This window comes from Armigeres subalbatus, chromosome 2, assembly GCF_024139115.2.
Source record: "Armigeres subalbatus isolate Guangzhou_Male chromosome 2, GZ_Asu_2, whole genome shotgun sequence".
In the NCBI taxonomy this organism is placed as follows: Eukaryota; Metazoa; Arthropoda; class Insecta; order Diptera; family Culicidae; genus Armigeres; species Armigeres subalbatus.
Genome location: NC_085140.1, coordinates 26,951,500 through 26,965,297, shown reverse-complemented (window position 1 = coordinate 26,965,297; position 13,798 = coordinate 26,951,500). Strand labels below are relative to the sequence as shown.

The 13,798-nt window shown below is 39.1% G+C and overlaps 1 protein-coding gene across 1 annotated transcript; it reads left to right on the top strand.

The window, feature by feature from the left end:
- The first annotated feature begins 1,192 nt into the window (after nt 1–1,192).
- On the top strand, nt 1,193–13,798 carry LOC134218335 (uncharacterized). The gene is made up of 4 exons (XM_062697273.1): nt 1,193–1,542; nt 11,947–12,326; nt 12,392–12,458; nt 12,523–13,798. Exons 2-4 carry the CDS (start codon nt 11,948–11,950, stop codon nt 12,530–12,532), a joined length of 456 nt encoding a protein of 151 aa, XP_062553257.1. The 5' UTR covers nt 1,193–1,542; nt 11,947; the 3' UTR covers nt 12,533–13,798.

The following is a 13,798-nucleotide window of genomic DNA, read 5'->3' as shown; positions in this document are numbered from 1 at the left end:
GTTTCGTTATTTTGTAGTTTCAGCATAAGTGTTAGAGGTGATAAACGTCCTATCATGATTACGAAAATAACTTTTGCTCACCAAAACACCATATTCTTGCAAACCCCCTACGCGCATATTTCGGGCACTTGCTTTGCTCGCGAGTATGTAGGAGAGCAGAAACTTGTGTGGTTTATTTGAACAAAACGAATTAACTTCATGCATTATTGATCAAACGTTTTTCCATAAACATGTACCTGTGCTGTTAAATGTCGTTTTGCAAATAAGCGCGTATGAATGATGAAGCTACATAAACACTTTTCGGTATGTAAGGTGTAAAGAACTCTAACCCAAAAGTTGTTCTATTTTGAGTTGCTTACATTTCGTTTTTCAGTATTTTATATTTTGAAACCGGTACTATTACTGACAAATCAGTACTCATCATATTTATGTCAATGTCCCAAGTAATAATTATAGACGATATTATTGATTACTACTCATCAAGGAAATCGAGTCGAGAGAAGTTGTGCAACTTACAGCTTTCTTACCATAAGTTCGAAATCTGCGTATCTGTCGAATAATTTAATTTCTAAAATACTATGCTAAAGTTTGAAGCCTATATTGAGACAGTGTAAGGACAATTGGAGCTAAATTTGTCAATGGAATCTGCCACCGCCGGTAATAATCCCGACATGCGATAAGATGTTTAGATTGCGTCCGTATCACCCATCAGTATGAAGGCCGAACGAGAAGTAGATTAATGGCCACCAAAATCCCCAAAACTCATTATTTTCGGAAAACTTCAATTAGGGCGCAATCTAAGTTTAAAAATTTAAATCGAAGCATGTGACGTATCCGAGAAATTAATCACGTAGGTCGGTTACCGATCGAGCGGCCCCACACACACGGAATATAAAATGTGCAACCCACCTTCCCGGCCGCGATTCTCGGACCGACTGATTCGCCCAGCTCGAAACAACGACGGATGAACGAACGTCAAGCACGTCGATGGCCGAACTGCTGAGCGGCAGCTGCCACCGGCATGGATGGGGTGAATTTTTGCAGCAGTAAAGCATCGGAAGCTTTTACAGCGTCTCGCTTTCGTCATTACCTCGCGCCATCGCCCGTTGTCGTTTTAGCTACAGCAAGCTGCAGCAGTATACTCGCCGAGGTTCGCGTAAACTCTATAAAAGCGGCGATAGAAGCAACAGGTCGCTTCATTAGTGATCCTGAATCCGGCGCACCGACACGACTCGATTGTGGCGCCAAATCCGCACTCGCATTAGCTTATCTCGCGAAGGATTCAACAAGATTGTAGTTTAGAGGCATTTCGGGAGAATTAACTAAACTCAAGAAGAAAATTTCAAAGGAAAGTGTAAAGTGTTAAATGTACGAAAAACAACTGAACTGCAAATAAAAAGGACTACAAAGTGAACAAAGGACATTTAATTAAAAAAAAAAAGACTGTCAAAAGTGTGAAGTGAAGTGTTAAATTGAAGTGATTGCACATAAGAGAACAAAGTGCAAACTGATTCCACGAGGAGCCAATTTACCCAGCAACAGGTGAATACTATTTTTTTGCTTCTCAACTTCAAATTAGCATAGGGGTTCGCGATCCGTTGGTTTTCACCCGTCGGTTATTTTTTCCAATTATGAATGCATCCCTTGACCGCGGTGAAACGATTTTCCTGTTTTCCATCAACGCCGCGGCGTGTTGTGTTCTGTATGGCCTATGAATCTGGTGGATAAAGCCCCATTGTTGACGGATCAGCATTGAGTTTACGGATCAGCGAATCCGGACAAATGGTAACTGGTCAGTAGCAGCACTGTGTCCATGCCTCGGGTTCGCTGCAAAGCACGTGCGAGAAAAGCTTCCTTCGGTTCGGCAGTTCGTCCTTCCGCCTCTGACTCCCATCTTTCATTCTAATGTTTAACCACCTGTTGAAGGTGGGTGCTTTGTTTGTTGCCTACGGTTGGATAGAGTATATGAATACGCGACCTACGTGGGAAAGTTCGCCGCCCCCTGGCTCTCACCCCAACAGGCGATACGCGCTTTTCGGGGAGGAAAGTGCCCGCCAATTTTCTCCCCATGATGGCACACAGGGAAAACGAAGAACTTGCTTACGTTGATAGGAGAGGAAATTCAACATCAGTTCGCATTATTAATGAAAGATGCCTCGGCAGACGCGTATTGATGGATTGGGGATTGGTGGAGGAGATACGCAGAATTTCGTGGCTTGGAAGGTCGTTAAGAACAATGAAACCGCATATTTACATATCAATGGATCACAATGCGTTACAAATAACCTCAAGTAGCCATTTAAGAAGCGCTTTTGTGACTGAAACAATGACGCAAGAGCGAACCGAATTCTAGGCGCCGGCGTTTGATGAATATCGGTGATGCAAAAAGCAATCGATTTTCAGCATGATAGCTTGGAAGTCATTCAACTGATAACTGATATGCGTATGATTACTCAATTGAATGCAGCGACCAGTTATGATACCAGTTATCACTGGCAAAGTTAATTTTTGGCGTTCCACACCGTTACTCAATCTAAATTGACACTGACCTACCAATCGACCAAATCGTCAGATCGAATCTATTTCGAGTGTTCTCTTCGTGCAGCACTTCACTTGCCAGACTAATTTTTTATCATTGACAAGACAATGGTTTTCAATTGTCGGCGCTCTATCTATTTGAAGATTGACGAATAGTCTGAAACATGATTGGTGTGGGTAATTTTTCCATTGATTAGATGAAACATCATGACACTGATTCCAACTAGATAATATGAAGTCAAAAACCTTCCCAGATTCACAAATTTCAAAATGGTAAAATGCTTCTGAGATCTGAACGTATGAGCGCGCAACTATTACGCAAACTCATCCTGATAGTTTCAGCACTGTCGGAACCAGCTATTGAAAATAGCGGGGCGATCCAAAGGCGTTTGCAGAAGATAGTGTGAGCACACCGAATGGTGTACTATCTCTATAGGCAGTATTCGTAAATGAGTATAAATGAGTTATCAGTTCATGTAGGAGAACTGTTCCATGTTACGCTCCTATTTTCATCTTATCTCTTTTCGCTAGCTTGCGGGCTTGTGATCACTGTTAAAAAAACACACAAAAATGGAACTTCTGATTGGTTTTCATTCCTTCGATTGGGATGGGGTAAACATAGGAGAGATGGCATGAAAAAATGGAACAGCTTTTGTATTTTCCATTTCTATTTTTTCCTAATTCTCATGAATAGATTGAATAGTTTTGGAAATGTTAGGCCGATCAGATATTTTATTAAGTTGAAGTCTTTTTCAAGTACACTTGAAATCCGTTTACTGCCAATCAAAATACATTCTATCGCATACCAAACACTGGTCATGTTGATCGATATATGTATTCTGCTGTGGTTACGTAAATGTTGCTGTTCGGAAGAAAATGACGATTACATGAGAATCAAAAGTCGTTCTACAACAAACAATGCCCGTCCAGTAGGCGAGTTTGTTTGCCGCACGTCTGATTTCTGTTGAAAACCTTTGCAAACATATCTCAGTTTTTCTTGACATCCTTATTTTATTGATTTCTGAGCTGTCCCAGAATTCAAAATTTGTCACAGCACAACCACATCTCAGACGGTTGTCTCGAAATCGAAAGCAATGATTTTCATTTGACACTTAAAGAAATTTATTCCAAACTAGTCGACCCGGCAGACATTGTCCTGCATAGTAGGCGACGCTCTTTTCTGAACGACCCATGCAAAATGCCCATACGAATCTTAATTTTAGTTTTTCACAATTTAGTTAACTTTACCCGTGATTTTCACATGAGGAAATATCGCATAAACCCGTCGGGAACTATAACGAACATATCTGCTGAAGGAACGCAGAAACTCAATCCAGCCGTTTTTGTGTTATGCGGATACGAACACAGACCATTTCATTTTTATTATAAAGAGAAGAAGATTTACCACATGAAAGGTGGGTAGGACTTTCCACATAAAATCCGGTTGGAATTTCTTTGGAAGAATAATCATAAATAGTAATTGTTGGCAGATTTTCTGTTAAAATTTTCAAAGAAATTACTATTTTTTTGAATGAATTTCAGTGGGAACTTCCAGAAAAAAATCAAAGGTGAGTTTTAGAGAAATTCGAAATAGTCACTTCTCGGAGAATCGCTCCGGGTGTATGGGCATGTATGGGATTTTCTTCATTTATTTATCCAAAAGGTCTTTTTAATGCCCTAGCTAAACAAAGACAAGGCTCTTAGGGAACAAAGCACCACGAATCAGAACTCTGGCATGGGAAGTGCGTGGAGACGCATAGTACATTGTAAGTTAGTCCCACCAGAGCGTTTTACCTCGCCAAAATGTTAGATGGTTCAACAAAATTTCGATCCTTTCGATTATTTTGACACATTTTTCGCCTAACATTTTGGGGCCTCTTCCCCTATGGTAATTTCAAACACGATAAGTGTGAGAATCGGAAATAAGCTGGAAAGGTACGTTTTTTTACCCGCTTCAAGTGCGCGACATTCGATGTCCGCTTTTCGTTGCGCGATCATGATGACCCGCTGTTTGTTTTTTTATGCACTGCAAATAGGTGGTTCCTTTCCGGTACACTTCGTTCCTACTAAATGTGCTGCGAATTTCGCAGCTCCTGGCAGGATCGCCATTGTGAGAATCGGAAATAAGCTGGAAAGGTACCACCTATCCAGATGCAACGCGTCTTACCTGTCCGCTGGTTTGCTGTCGAATATGACAGATTGGCCTGGACGAGCCTGCTACGATCGCACTCGAGGTGAGTGTTGAACACGCTGTAGTGAGTAGCAAATATTAAGCACATTGTACACAAGAATGTAAGAGCTCATTCACACCCACACAATAAGTATGAGGGAATACTTAAAAGAGGAAATGCCACTGATTCTTTCCCCCATAATTTCTACAGGACTATCAAAAATAGCTTGTGTCAAATAATAGAAAACTCTTAAATAATCACTTGCTACACATTCCATTTACTAGGCGTATAAATAAGTTCTTTCCTTTCGATTTGCTAGTAGGGAAAATATGGTCATTGGTCAATATGCACCCGAGCGAGCGTGGGGCGTATCCGAGGATGGAGAGATGCGGCCTCGAACCGTGTATTGTGGCATCAAATTGTTGATTCAGTGTTATCTGTTTAGATGTAAACTAAATAAATAAATGAATGAATGAACATAAATGGGCCATTTGGCAGTAAGCCATTCGATCGAGAGTTGTTTGGACGAATATGTTATTTGACTTAACTGGACATGCAGCCAAAAATAACGTTCGGCCGACCAGTTCAGTTTACCAAAAAAGTTTTTTCAAAACATTCTTTAGTCCAAATAGGATTAATAGGTCGTTTGGCAGAAATGATATCTCCGGCTGTATGACCCTTCTATCAAACGATCATTTGGGTCAAGCCGCATTTTCAGGCAAATGGTCTATTGGGCCAAACGATCAATTTCCGCCAAATATTATTTTAGGGGAAACAACTTTCTAAAAAAAAAAAAAATTGTTGGGCCGTATCTCGCTTTCAGCCAAATAACTTTTCCAGGCAAACTATTTTCATCTTGATATCTGCTTCGGCCAAACGTTCTATTCTTCCAAATGGAATTCGGCTAGATGAATTTCAGCTGATCATTTTATTCGGCCAAGTGGCATTTGAACATAAGTCTTTTCGCCAAATGACTTTCGGCCAAGCGACGGGTCGGTTAGCCGAATTTGTCGTTTTGCCGAACAAACCATCACTCATCTGGCTGAATATGTCATTTGGTTGAAATGGGCATACGGTCCAAATGTCTTTCTTTCAAATTGGTCATTTGACCGAAAAAAATCGTTTGACCGGATAGGTCGGCCAAATTGGTCGTTTGGTCGAAAATGTAATTTGACTAAACGGATCGACACTTTCAGCTGTATGGTCAAATGGCCCTTTCTGCTAAACGTGGTAATCATTCGATCAAACGGAATTTTCGGCAAAATGACTTATTCGATAGAAACGACCATTTGGGCTAAACAACCTGTTGGGAAAAGGCCTTTCAGCTAAATTACCAGCACGGCAGTATGCTACTTTCGGCCGTGTGTCGCTTTCGATCAAATAACATTTTCGACCAAACGATTAATTCGGTAGCGTATTGGGAGGCGTGCCTTATTGTCAGGGCTGCTTGATGACGACTAACAGCTTTTTCTTCTCGGAGACATTCCTCCAACGTATGTCTGGATAAATGGCAACTGAACAATGCAACGATCAATTAATGCACAACATGGACAAAACGGACACAATGTACTCACGATTGAAGGGACTAGCAACGACAACAATAACGGTAATGGAAATATAAAAGAAGATTCTGTGTAGATTCTGTACAGCAGAATACCACAGTAGATCTCGGTACAGTAGCGGTTAAGTAACACAGAGTGCCCAACAAATAAAGAAAGGAATAAAAAAATGGAATTCGACTAGATGACTTTCGGCCTAATGTGTTATTCGGCCAAATGGCTTACTGCCGATTATTTTTCGGCCAAACGACCCTGCTTTATTTTGAACAATTGTAATCATGTTAAATTTCAGAATAATTTCTAATGGACAACCCAAGGTCATCCGTGAAAATTGTAAAATTTCACGTGGAAATTATGAAGAATTTTAGAGTCAATTGTTATAAATTTCGAAGATGCCCTAATGAACGCTTTAATTTATTCCGATGTTTGTTGTGCCTCGCTCACTCACCTGAGCAAGAACTTAACTTTTAATTGTTCACAGTTCCGTTGAATGGGATAAAGTTATCGAAGGTAGACTAATACCGAGTTTAATCGAGGAGTACCTTTCAGGCGGACTACTAAAAATAAGGCTTGATGCGTACGGAGAGCGTGAGGCAAAGTAACCAAATCAGGGAAATGTTTCTTAAAGAATCGAACAACTATGCTTCATTACTGGAGAGAGACAATACAAAACATTATGGAGGTTTACTTGCGCTTTGGTAATCATTGCTCGTCATCGTGCCAGTAGCAGGGTTTGTGATGGTATGGTTGGGAGGGCCCTCCGTCGTTCATCACTCGATTTCCGGATCTTCGACGAGCTTACCGGCGGAAGGATTCGCTGCTGGACACGTTGAACTCGGTTATGGACGGGTCATTGGTGGAAACGCACAGCGTTAGAAGTTCTCGGGTTCCATGTTCGATTCGCAGTATCCGGTCACCGGTGACGGTCAAGGGCTAGACGGCGCTGCGTTGGACAATCTCCGTTTTCAGCAACGCTGGTGGTATGGAATCGTCGCATTATTCGGCGACGGGGTTCGTTACCGACGCTGGCCGACGGGGCTTGGCGATTTAAGATGTTAACTTGATCGATTGACTGTTTATCGGGCTCACTGCTTGGTTCACCGCATTTGGCTACGGTAGTGTTTACCGGCGTTCAACAATATACATAAACCATCTAAGACGAATTAAGTACTGTCCATTTAATTCCACCAGTTAATTTTCGTTATCTTTGCAGATACGTATTTCGACCACAACTGTGTGGTCGTCTTCAGTGTCTCATACTTGACTCGACTTCACTCGAAAGACACTGAAGACGACCACACAGTTGTGGTCGAAATACGTATCTGCAAAGATAACGAAAATTAACTGGTGGAATTAAATGGACAGTACTTAATTCGTCTTAGACGGTTTAATACATTCCACTAAAAGAGCTTAATATATTTTTCTGAACAATATACATACCAACCAGCGACTTTCAGATTTTCTAACTATTCTGTATAAGAACCTACCAAAACCTATATAAAAAAGATACACAATTGAAAAAAATTTGGGTAGAAAAATTGGCCACCTATTCGTTCCCTGTCAATATCTAACTCCTGATGTAAATAAAATGTGAATGTTTTTAATATTTATCGCCGAGATCTCAGTACTTTTTGTTTATTTTCCCAGAGAAGCCAACGCCAAAAATCAGCTTCAAGTCCTGCCGAAATCTCAGTAAAAGTGATGATTCGGTTGCTGAGATATGTATTTTTTTTTTTGCTGAAGATCAGTAAAGTACTACAGTTTTTGGCAAAGTTCAGCTTCAAAATTTACTTAACCGCAACGGTGCCCGATTTTGCAGAGCCAGAAAAAGATAAGCTTAATGATGCTTCAGAGGATATTTAAAGGAAAACCCCAAACACCCCCAAGATGCATTATGTAAAGGCACCCCAACTGCGATACGAAAACTTAAATCTTACACACTTTCCATAATAGATTTGGATACCTATATCTGTTTTAGACTAAAACGATCAAACCTTGGTCAAAAAAAAAACCTTATTGGCATGAATCGGGAATCAATGAATCGGATCCCTTTTTTTCTTCTGTTTTTCGTACTATGTTAATTTTTTGCCTCGCGGTTCTTGAAATGCAAATTTCGTTTCCTGGTAGGTTGACGTACATACCTAACTGCGAATGTATCGGCAAGCACACTGCAACTTGCAAGTAAGAACCCAAACGGCATATTACATTTTAAAGCCTGCCTTACAGGGTGCAAAATGACCTCGACAGGAACGTTGTGACAACCGACCTCTAAGTGGACTTTTATTTGACGACATACTTTGCTCATGTGTCAAGGGCGAACATTTTATGTTCAACAGAAGAACCTGCATTGAGTATTATTCATCAGTCCATAATATCGTTTTGATGACAATTCAGACACAATAAGAGCATCGTTTTTTTTTTGCTTCAACCGTCCCAAAAACAATTAAATATAAGATTTTAGTATACCACTGTTATGCATACTGATTCAATCCCCCTGACTTTTACTCTATTTTTGGAAGTAACATCATCCTTCATGACGCGTGGGATGCCTTTGGGTCGAGTAGGAAGCTAAAGACAGTTCTAGATATGAATAGGCTTGACTTCCTACTTGCATTGAAGACAGCCCACAATGCGAAAAAAGTATTTTTTCACATGACATTTTTCCCATAATACGTACCGTGTTTTTCGGCTATCCTTTGCCTTTACCAACCAAAAGCATAACGAAGGACAAACGATTTTGTATTGAACGCAACAATTTAAACAAATTGATTAAGTTGGTTCAATTCAAATATAAAGGTAAATTGATTCATTTATAATGTGGATGACCAATGCCAATAGTATTTATGATATATTTTAATATTGAACTTAGTTTAACACGTATGTATGAAATACGAATTTTTTTTTTAATTGTTTAAACCATTATATTATTGAAAGATTAAAATCATACAAACTATTTATGAAGACATCATTTTTTCTCAAATAGGTACCAGAAGAAATGATGATTTTGGCACGTTTATTCCTATAATTTTCAAAAGAATAATTACGGTATGATGAGTGAGTTTTATAACATGGCATTTTATGGCCAAATTTTAGTTAGATTGATAAATAAAAACTCCCTGCAACTATCTTATCTTCTGAATATATAAAAATAAATTGGCTTATGTTCGTATTCTTGAACATGAAAACGACTGGATGGTTCTCTTCATATCTTCAGCAAAACTGTTCGTTATGTTCTCCGACGGATTTATAGGATTTTTTTCATGCGGAAATCACGAGTAAAATTGGAAAAAATCGTGAATACCAAAAATTATTATTCATAGGTATATGAATTTCGCAAATGCAGTTCACAACGCGTATTCTAGCCTACTTTGCAGAACATCATCTGCCAGGTCAACTAATTTATATACATAATATATATACATAAAAATGAATTTCTATCTGTCTGACCCTAATAGACTCGGAAACCACTGAACCGAACATCGCGATATTTGTATTTGGTTGTTTTCCATACAAATGAAACATAAATTTCTACATAACTCAAGAATTAACCGACCACATGGAATCAAGTTTGGCACGTGGAGGTTTTTAAAGGCAAGAAATATTTCTGTGGTGGTTTTAGACCCCTCCCTATTCTGGAAGGGGAAGGGCTCCCATGTAAATATATTGGTGTATGGAAGTTTTTAAAGATAAGAAATTATTCTTGAAGAATCGGTTTAAGTGAATTGCGAATGTAAAAAAATCGAAGATTTTACCAATTTTAGGCGAGACGAAGCTTGGGTCTGCTAGTACCAATTTACCCAAATTTCATTCGAAAATATAAAAGTTTTCCGCCACATCTCATGTTCAAAATTACAAAAACTTTAAACCAATGTTTCGCTCTGTTAAACGCTAAACAAAATTTTAAAATGCACGTACCTAGTCCATGAGATTCAAAATGAATAGCAAAATGGCGTCAAACCCATATTCTCATAGCAGTGTAGACCACGCCTCGAGTTCCGCTTCGGCATCGAACCAGTTCCGATTGGATGGATTGGTCAGTGCCGAGGCAAAGCCACGCCTGTCGTGTAGTGTCGGTCAAAGTGGCACCCGGCACGACGGAGGTTATCTCAAATTGCTTTGCTCGATGATCTCGTCGTTCGACGCAATGGGCGATCACAGCGAGCTCCTCCGTATCAGCGTGCTTAATTGCTCGAGTCAAGTAAGTCAGACCGTCATTTTATGGATCATCGTTTCTGTGGTACGGCAGATGAATAATGACAGTTTGTCGCTATCGCCTCCGCCCGCGGGCTGCGGCGGTTCGCTTCATCAGGGCAGTAATTGATTATGCTTTGATTGTGGAAACTTCTCGCTCTGATTTACGAGCTTGCAGCTATTGCGGTATCAAGGTGTAGGACTTCGTCCGCGCGCGCGATGTCGTTTGTGTCGTATGTTTTTAGATGGCTTAAATAATCTATTTCCTTCGACATCCTTCTGCATAATCAGGGTGTGTGGAATAACTAATTTTGTATAATAATAATACAATCAATTTTGTATACTGACAATCCACATACAAATAGAATTTTTTATCAGTTGGTCCAACACAATTTTCTTTAGATAACTTGATTCAAAAATTCTCTGATCTTACTTGATTTTGTTAAATTTTTGTAATTTACCAAAATAAGACAATAGAAGGGACAAATGCAAAACAAAAGATTCACATTGCATGAACATATGACGTTTATTTTTAGTCCACCAACAAGCAAATCGTTTTTCTGCATCGTACTTACATAAAAGAAAACTTTTCTTAAACATCTGACCTTTCAAGAACACGGAGTTATCGGTAACCTTGTCATAAAGCCATTTGCAGTGCAACGTGACTGCACAATTCCTTTATTTCTAATCTGAAATAAAGTTTCAAAGCCCCCACCTTGAATCCCTCACAATAGAAACGATGCAGAATAAGATTTTATCGTTCCTTCATCAAATGCAGCTACAAACCTCAAACTCCAGAAGTTAGAATAAATATTAACAAATCTCCGTCGCAAATGTCAACAAGTAGCACACAGCGAGTGATTTCAGTTTCGCGGAATTTACGACCATTACTTAATGGCTTTTGTCATCGCGAAAAATTGTAGCAGACACGGAAAGAGCGACATCCATCGCAATCCATTCCTATCTAATTGTAAAGTACCCACGCGCTCGCAGCTTGCCAAATGTTTCTGACCGATGGCCCGGAGCAGCACGGCTCAACTTTGTTAATTTCAAGCAAAACACTTTGCAGAAGTTAGACTTCCGTTGTTTTATTCGCCCCACCCACTTATTGGGGAATGTCCTATGCAGATGGACGGAACTGTGCGAAAAGATTGGCTTTTAAAAATTCATATTTTAAAATCAGCTAATTAAGTTATATCAATGACCTACAAATTGAAAATTTCAATACCTAATGGAAATAATATGCTGTAGCATGGTTACCGACGGCCTGAATGGCTGTTAAATTAATCATAATAAATATTAGATTTTGATCGTTTGGAAACCATTGTGCACCGGAAACAAAATCATGCGTTCTTTCGCAAAACTCATCCCATTTCTAGGAATAGGATAGGGTAGAAAAATGGAACTAATTACGAATAATCATGCAAACAATAATTTATCAACTCAAGAGCTAATTAGATTCATTATGTTTGACTTACCTTCCGCAGAATGATTACCCATTGGAGCTACCTGCTGCTAGCCACAGGATTAATGGCCTTTGCCAGCCCTGCCATGGCCTACATCCCGAAGGCGGACATCCCCGGCGAAGAGCTCTACAACGAGCTGGCCGATGAAGTTCAGAAACTGCACAGGGAAGAGTTGAAACTGTTGCAAATCATGGGCAACATGGCCGCCAAGCAGCAACAGGACGAGGAAATACTTCAGCAAGAGCTGCAAAAGCAGCAACCTCCAAACGGAGATGAACCACTGGTGGAAGACGCCCCGGCGGAGAACCCTGTCAAGGCGTTGAATCGGCTGGCAAGGCTACAGGAACATCCAAAAGCACTCAGCTACCAAAAACCTAGGGAGGAAAAGAAAAGCAATCATTGTAAGTTTACTTCAGTTACATTATGTTTAGAAAATATAATAATTTATTTATTTATACAATTTCAGATATGTCGCTGTGCCATTTCAAACTTTGCAACATGGGTCGCAAAAGGAATACTCGATACTTGAGCTTGTAAGATACAACAATAATCTTTGTAATCGACTGCTTGATTCATTGTTTCATTTTTAATTTACAGCTGGAACTAAATTTAATTTTTGCTATGGAGACCCAATTAATGATACTCAACATCACCAAAAAACACAAAACACGCAATCAATGCTTCTCAAACCAACCAATGAGATGATAGAGTCAGAAATCAGAAATCCAATTCCCCAACAACTTAACAGGACTATGGTCAAAGTAGGCGGTGCCACCCCCTGCGAGACCTCCCACAACAAACTGTATTACAGCCCTCAACGCTGCCCGGTAACTACGGCGCGACATCCCAACCGGCCAGTCCCGCAATTTTACTCATTTGTAATTCGAACCTTAGTCCAAATTCCCAGGAAACCATTCCATTCGCATTCGAACCACATTCACTACAAAATCAAAACTGTATTAGCCAATTCCTACTTTTAGTTCAATGGACGAAAAGTATTCAATTATCATAGGAGATTGTTTTTAGCTTTAAATTATTCGCAGTGCCTATGTTTAAGAACAAGAAATCTCACTTTTTTATATACGTTACTGTAAACATAAAAAAATTAACAAAAATTGAATTCACCTACGACAACTATGACGACGGCAGGCAAACACCTCCATCCAAGTTGCCGCAGGTTGTTTGTATTATTAGGATTAGAAAAAATGTTTTTAATGCTTTTGTCATTTCTAATTATTTAATCAAAAAATCAGGAATCATCGAATATTCTCCTAGAAATCATCATACATTTTCAAACAAAAACATAAATTTATAATTTTTCTCAAAAAAGCTGTTCTTGCTGCTTTGTGAAAACTAAAGGAAATGCTTCTGGCAACCGCTCAAGTACGTTACTTAACTATGAAACAACTTAAACAAAATAAAATCTAAATCTAAACATTTCAAAAACCCATGTAAGCTATTCTCATTGTTGATAAGATTTTTTCCGAGAAAAACAAATGACATTGAATTCTAGTTGCATAATAATAAAGCTACACTTATATTTGAGAAAAGAATACAGCAAATCTATGCCGTGTTACACTGAAGTTGAAGACTATTTTTGACTGTTGCAAACGAAATGAAAGAACAAACCAATCAGTGGTGCGATCGTCATGACTCAATTAGCTATTGTATATGTGTACATATGACCCATACTAGTAGTTGTAATTATTACACTTGTTATTATCATTATTATCAATTATCTAACGGTGGAGAAACCGTTAATATTGGAAAATTCCGACACAATTGGAGCTGGTAAAATGCCGAACGAAATTATTATAAAATTATTTATTTCGAATGATATTCAGAAAATAAAAGATTTAAAAAGGTAATCTAA

Coding starts and splice junctions, on each gene's coding strand:
- LOC134218335 (XM_062697273.1), top strand. CDS start 11,948: ATGATTACCCATTGGAGCTACCTGCTGCTAGCCACAGGATTAATGGCC. Junction 12,327..12,391: donor GGAAAAGAAAAGCAATCATT/GTAAGTTTACTT, acceptor ATACAATTTCAG/ATATGTCGCTGTGCCATTTC.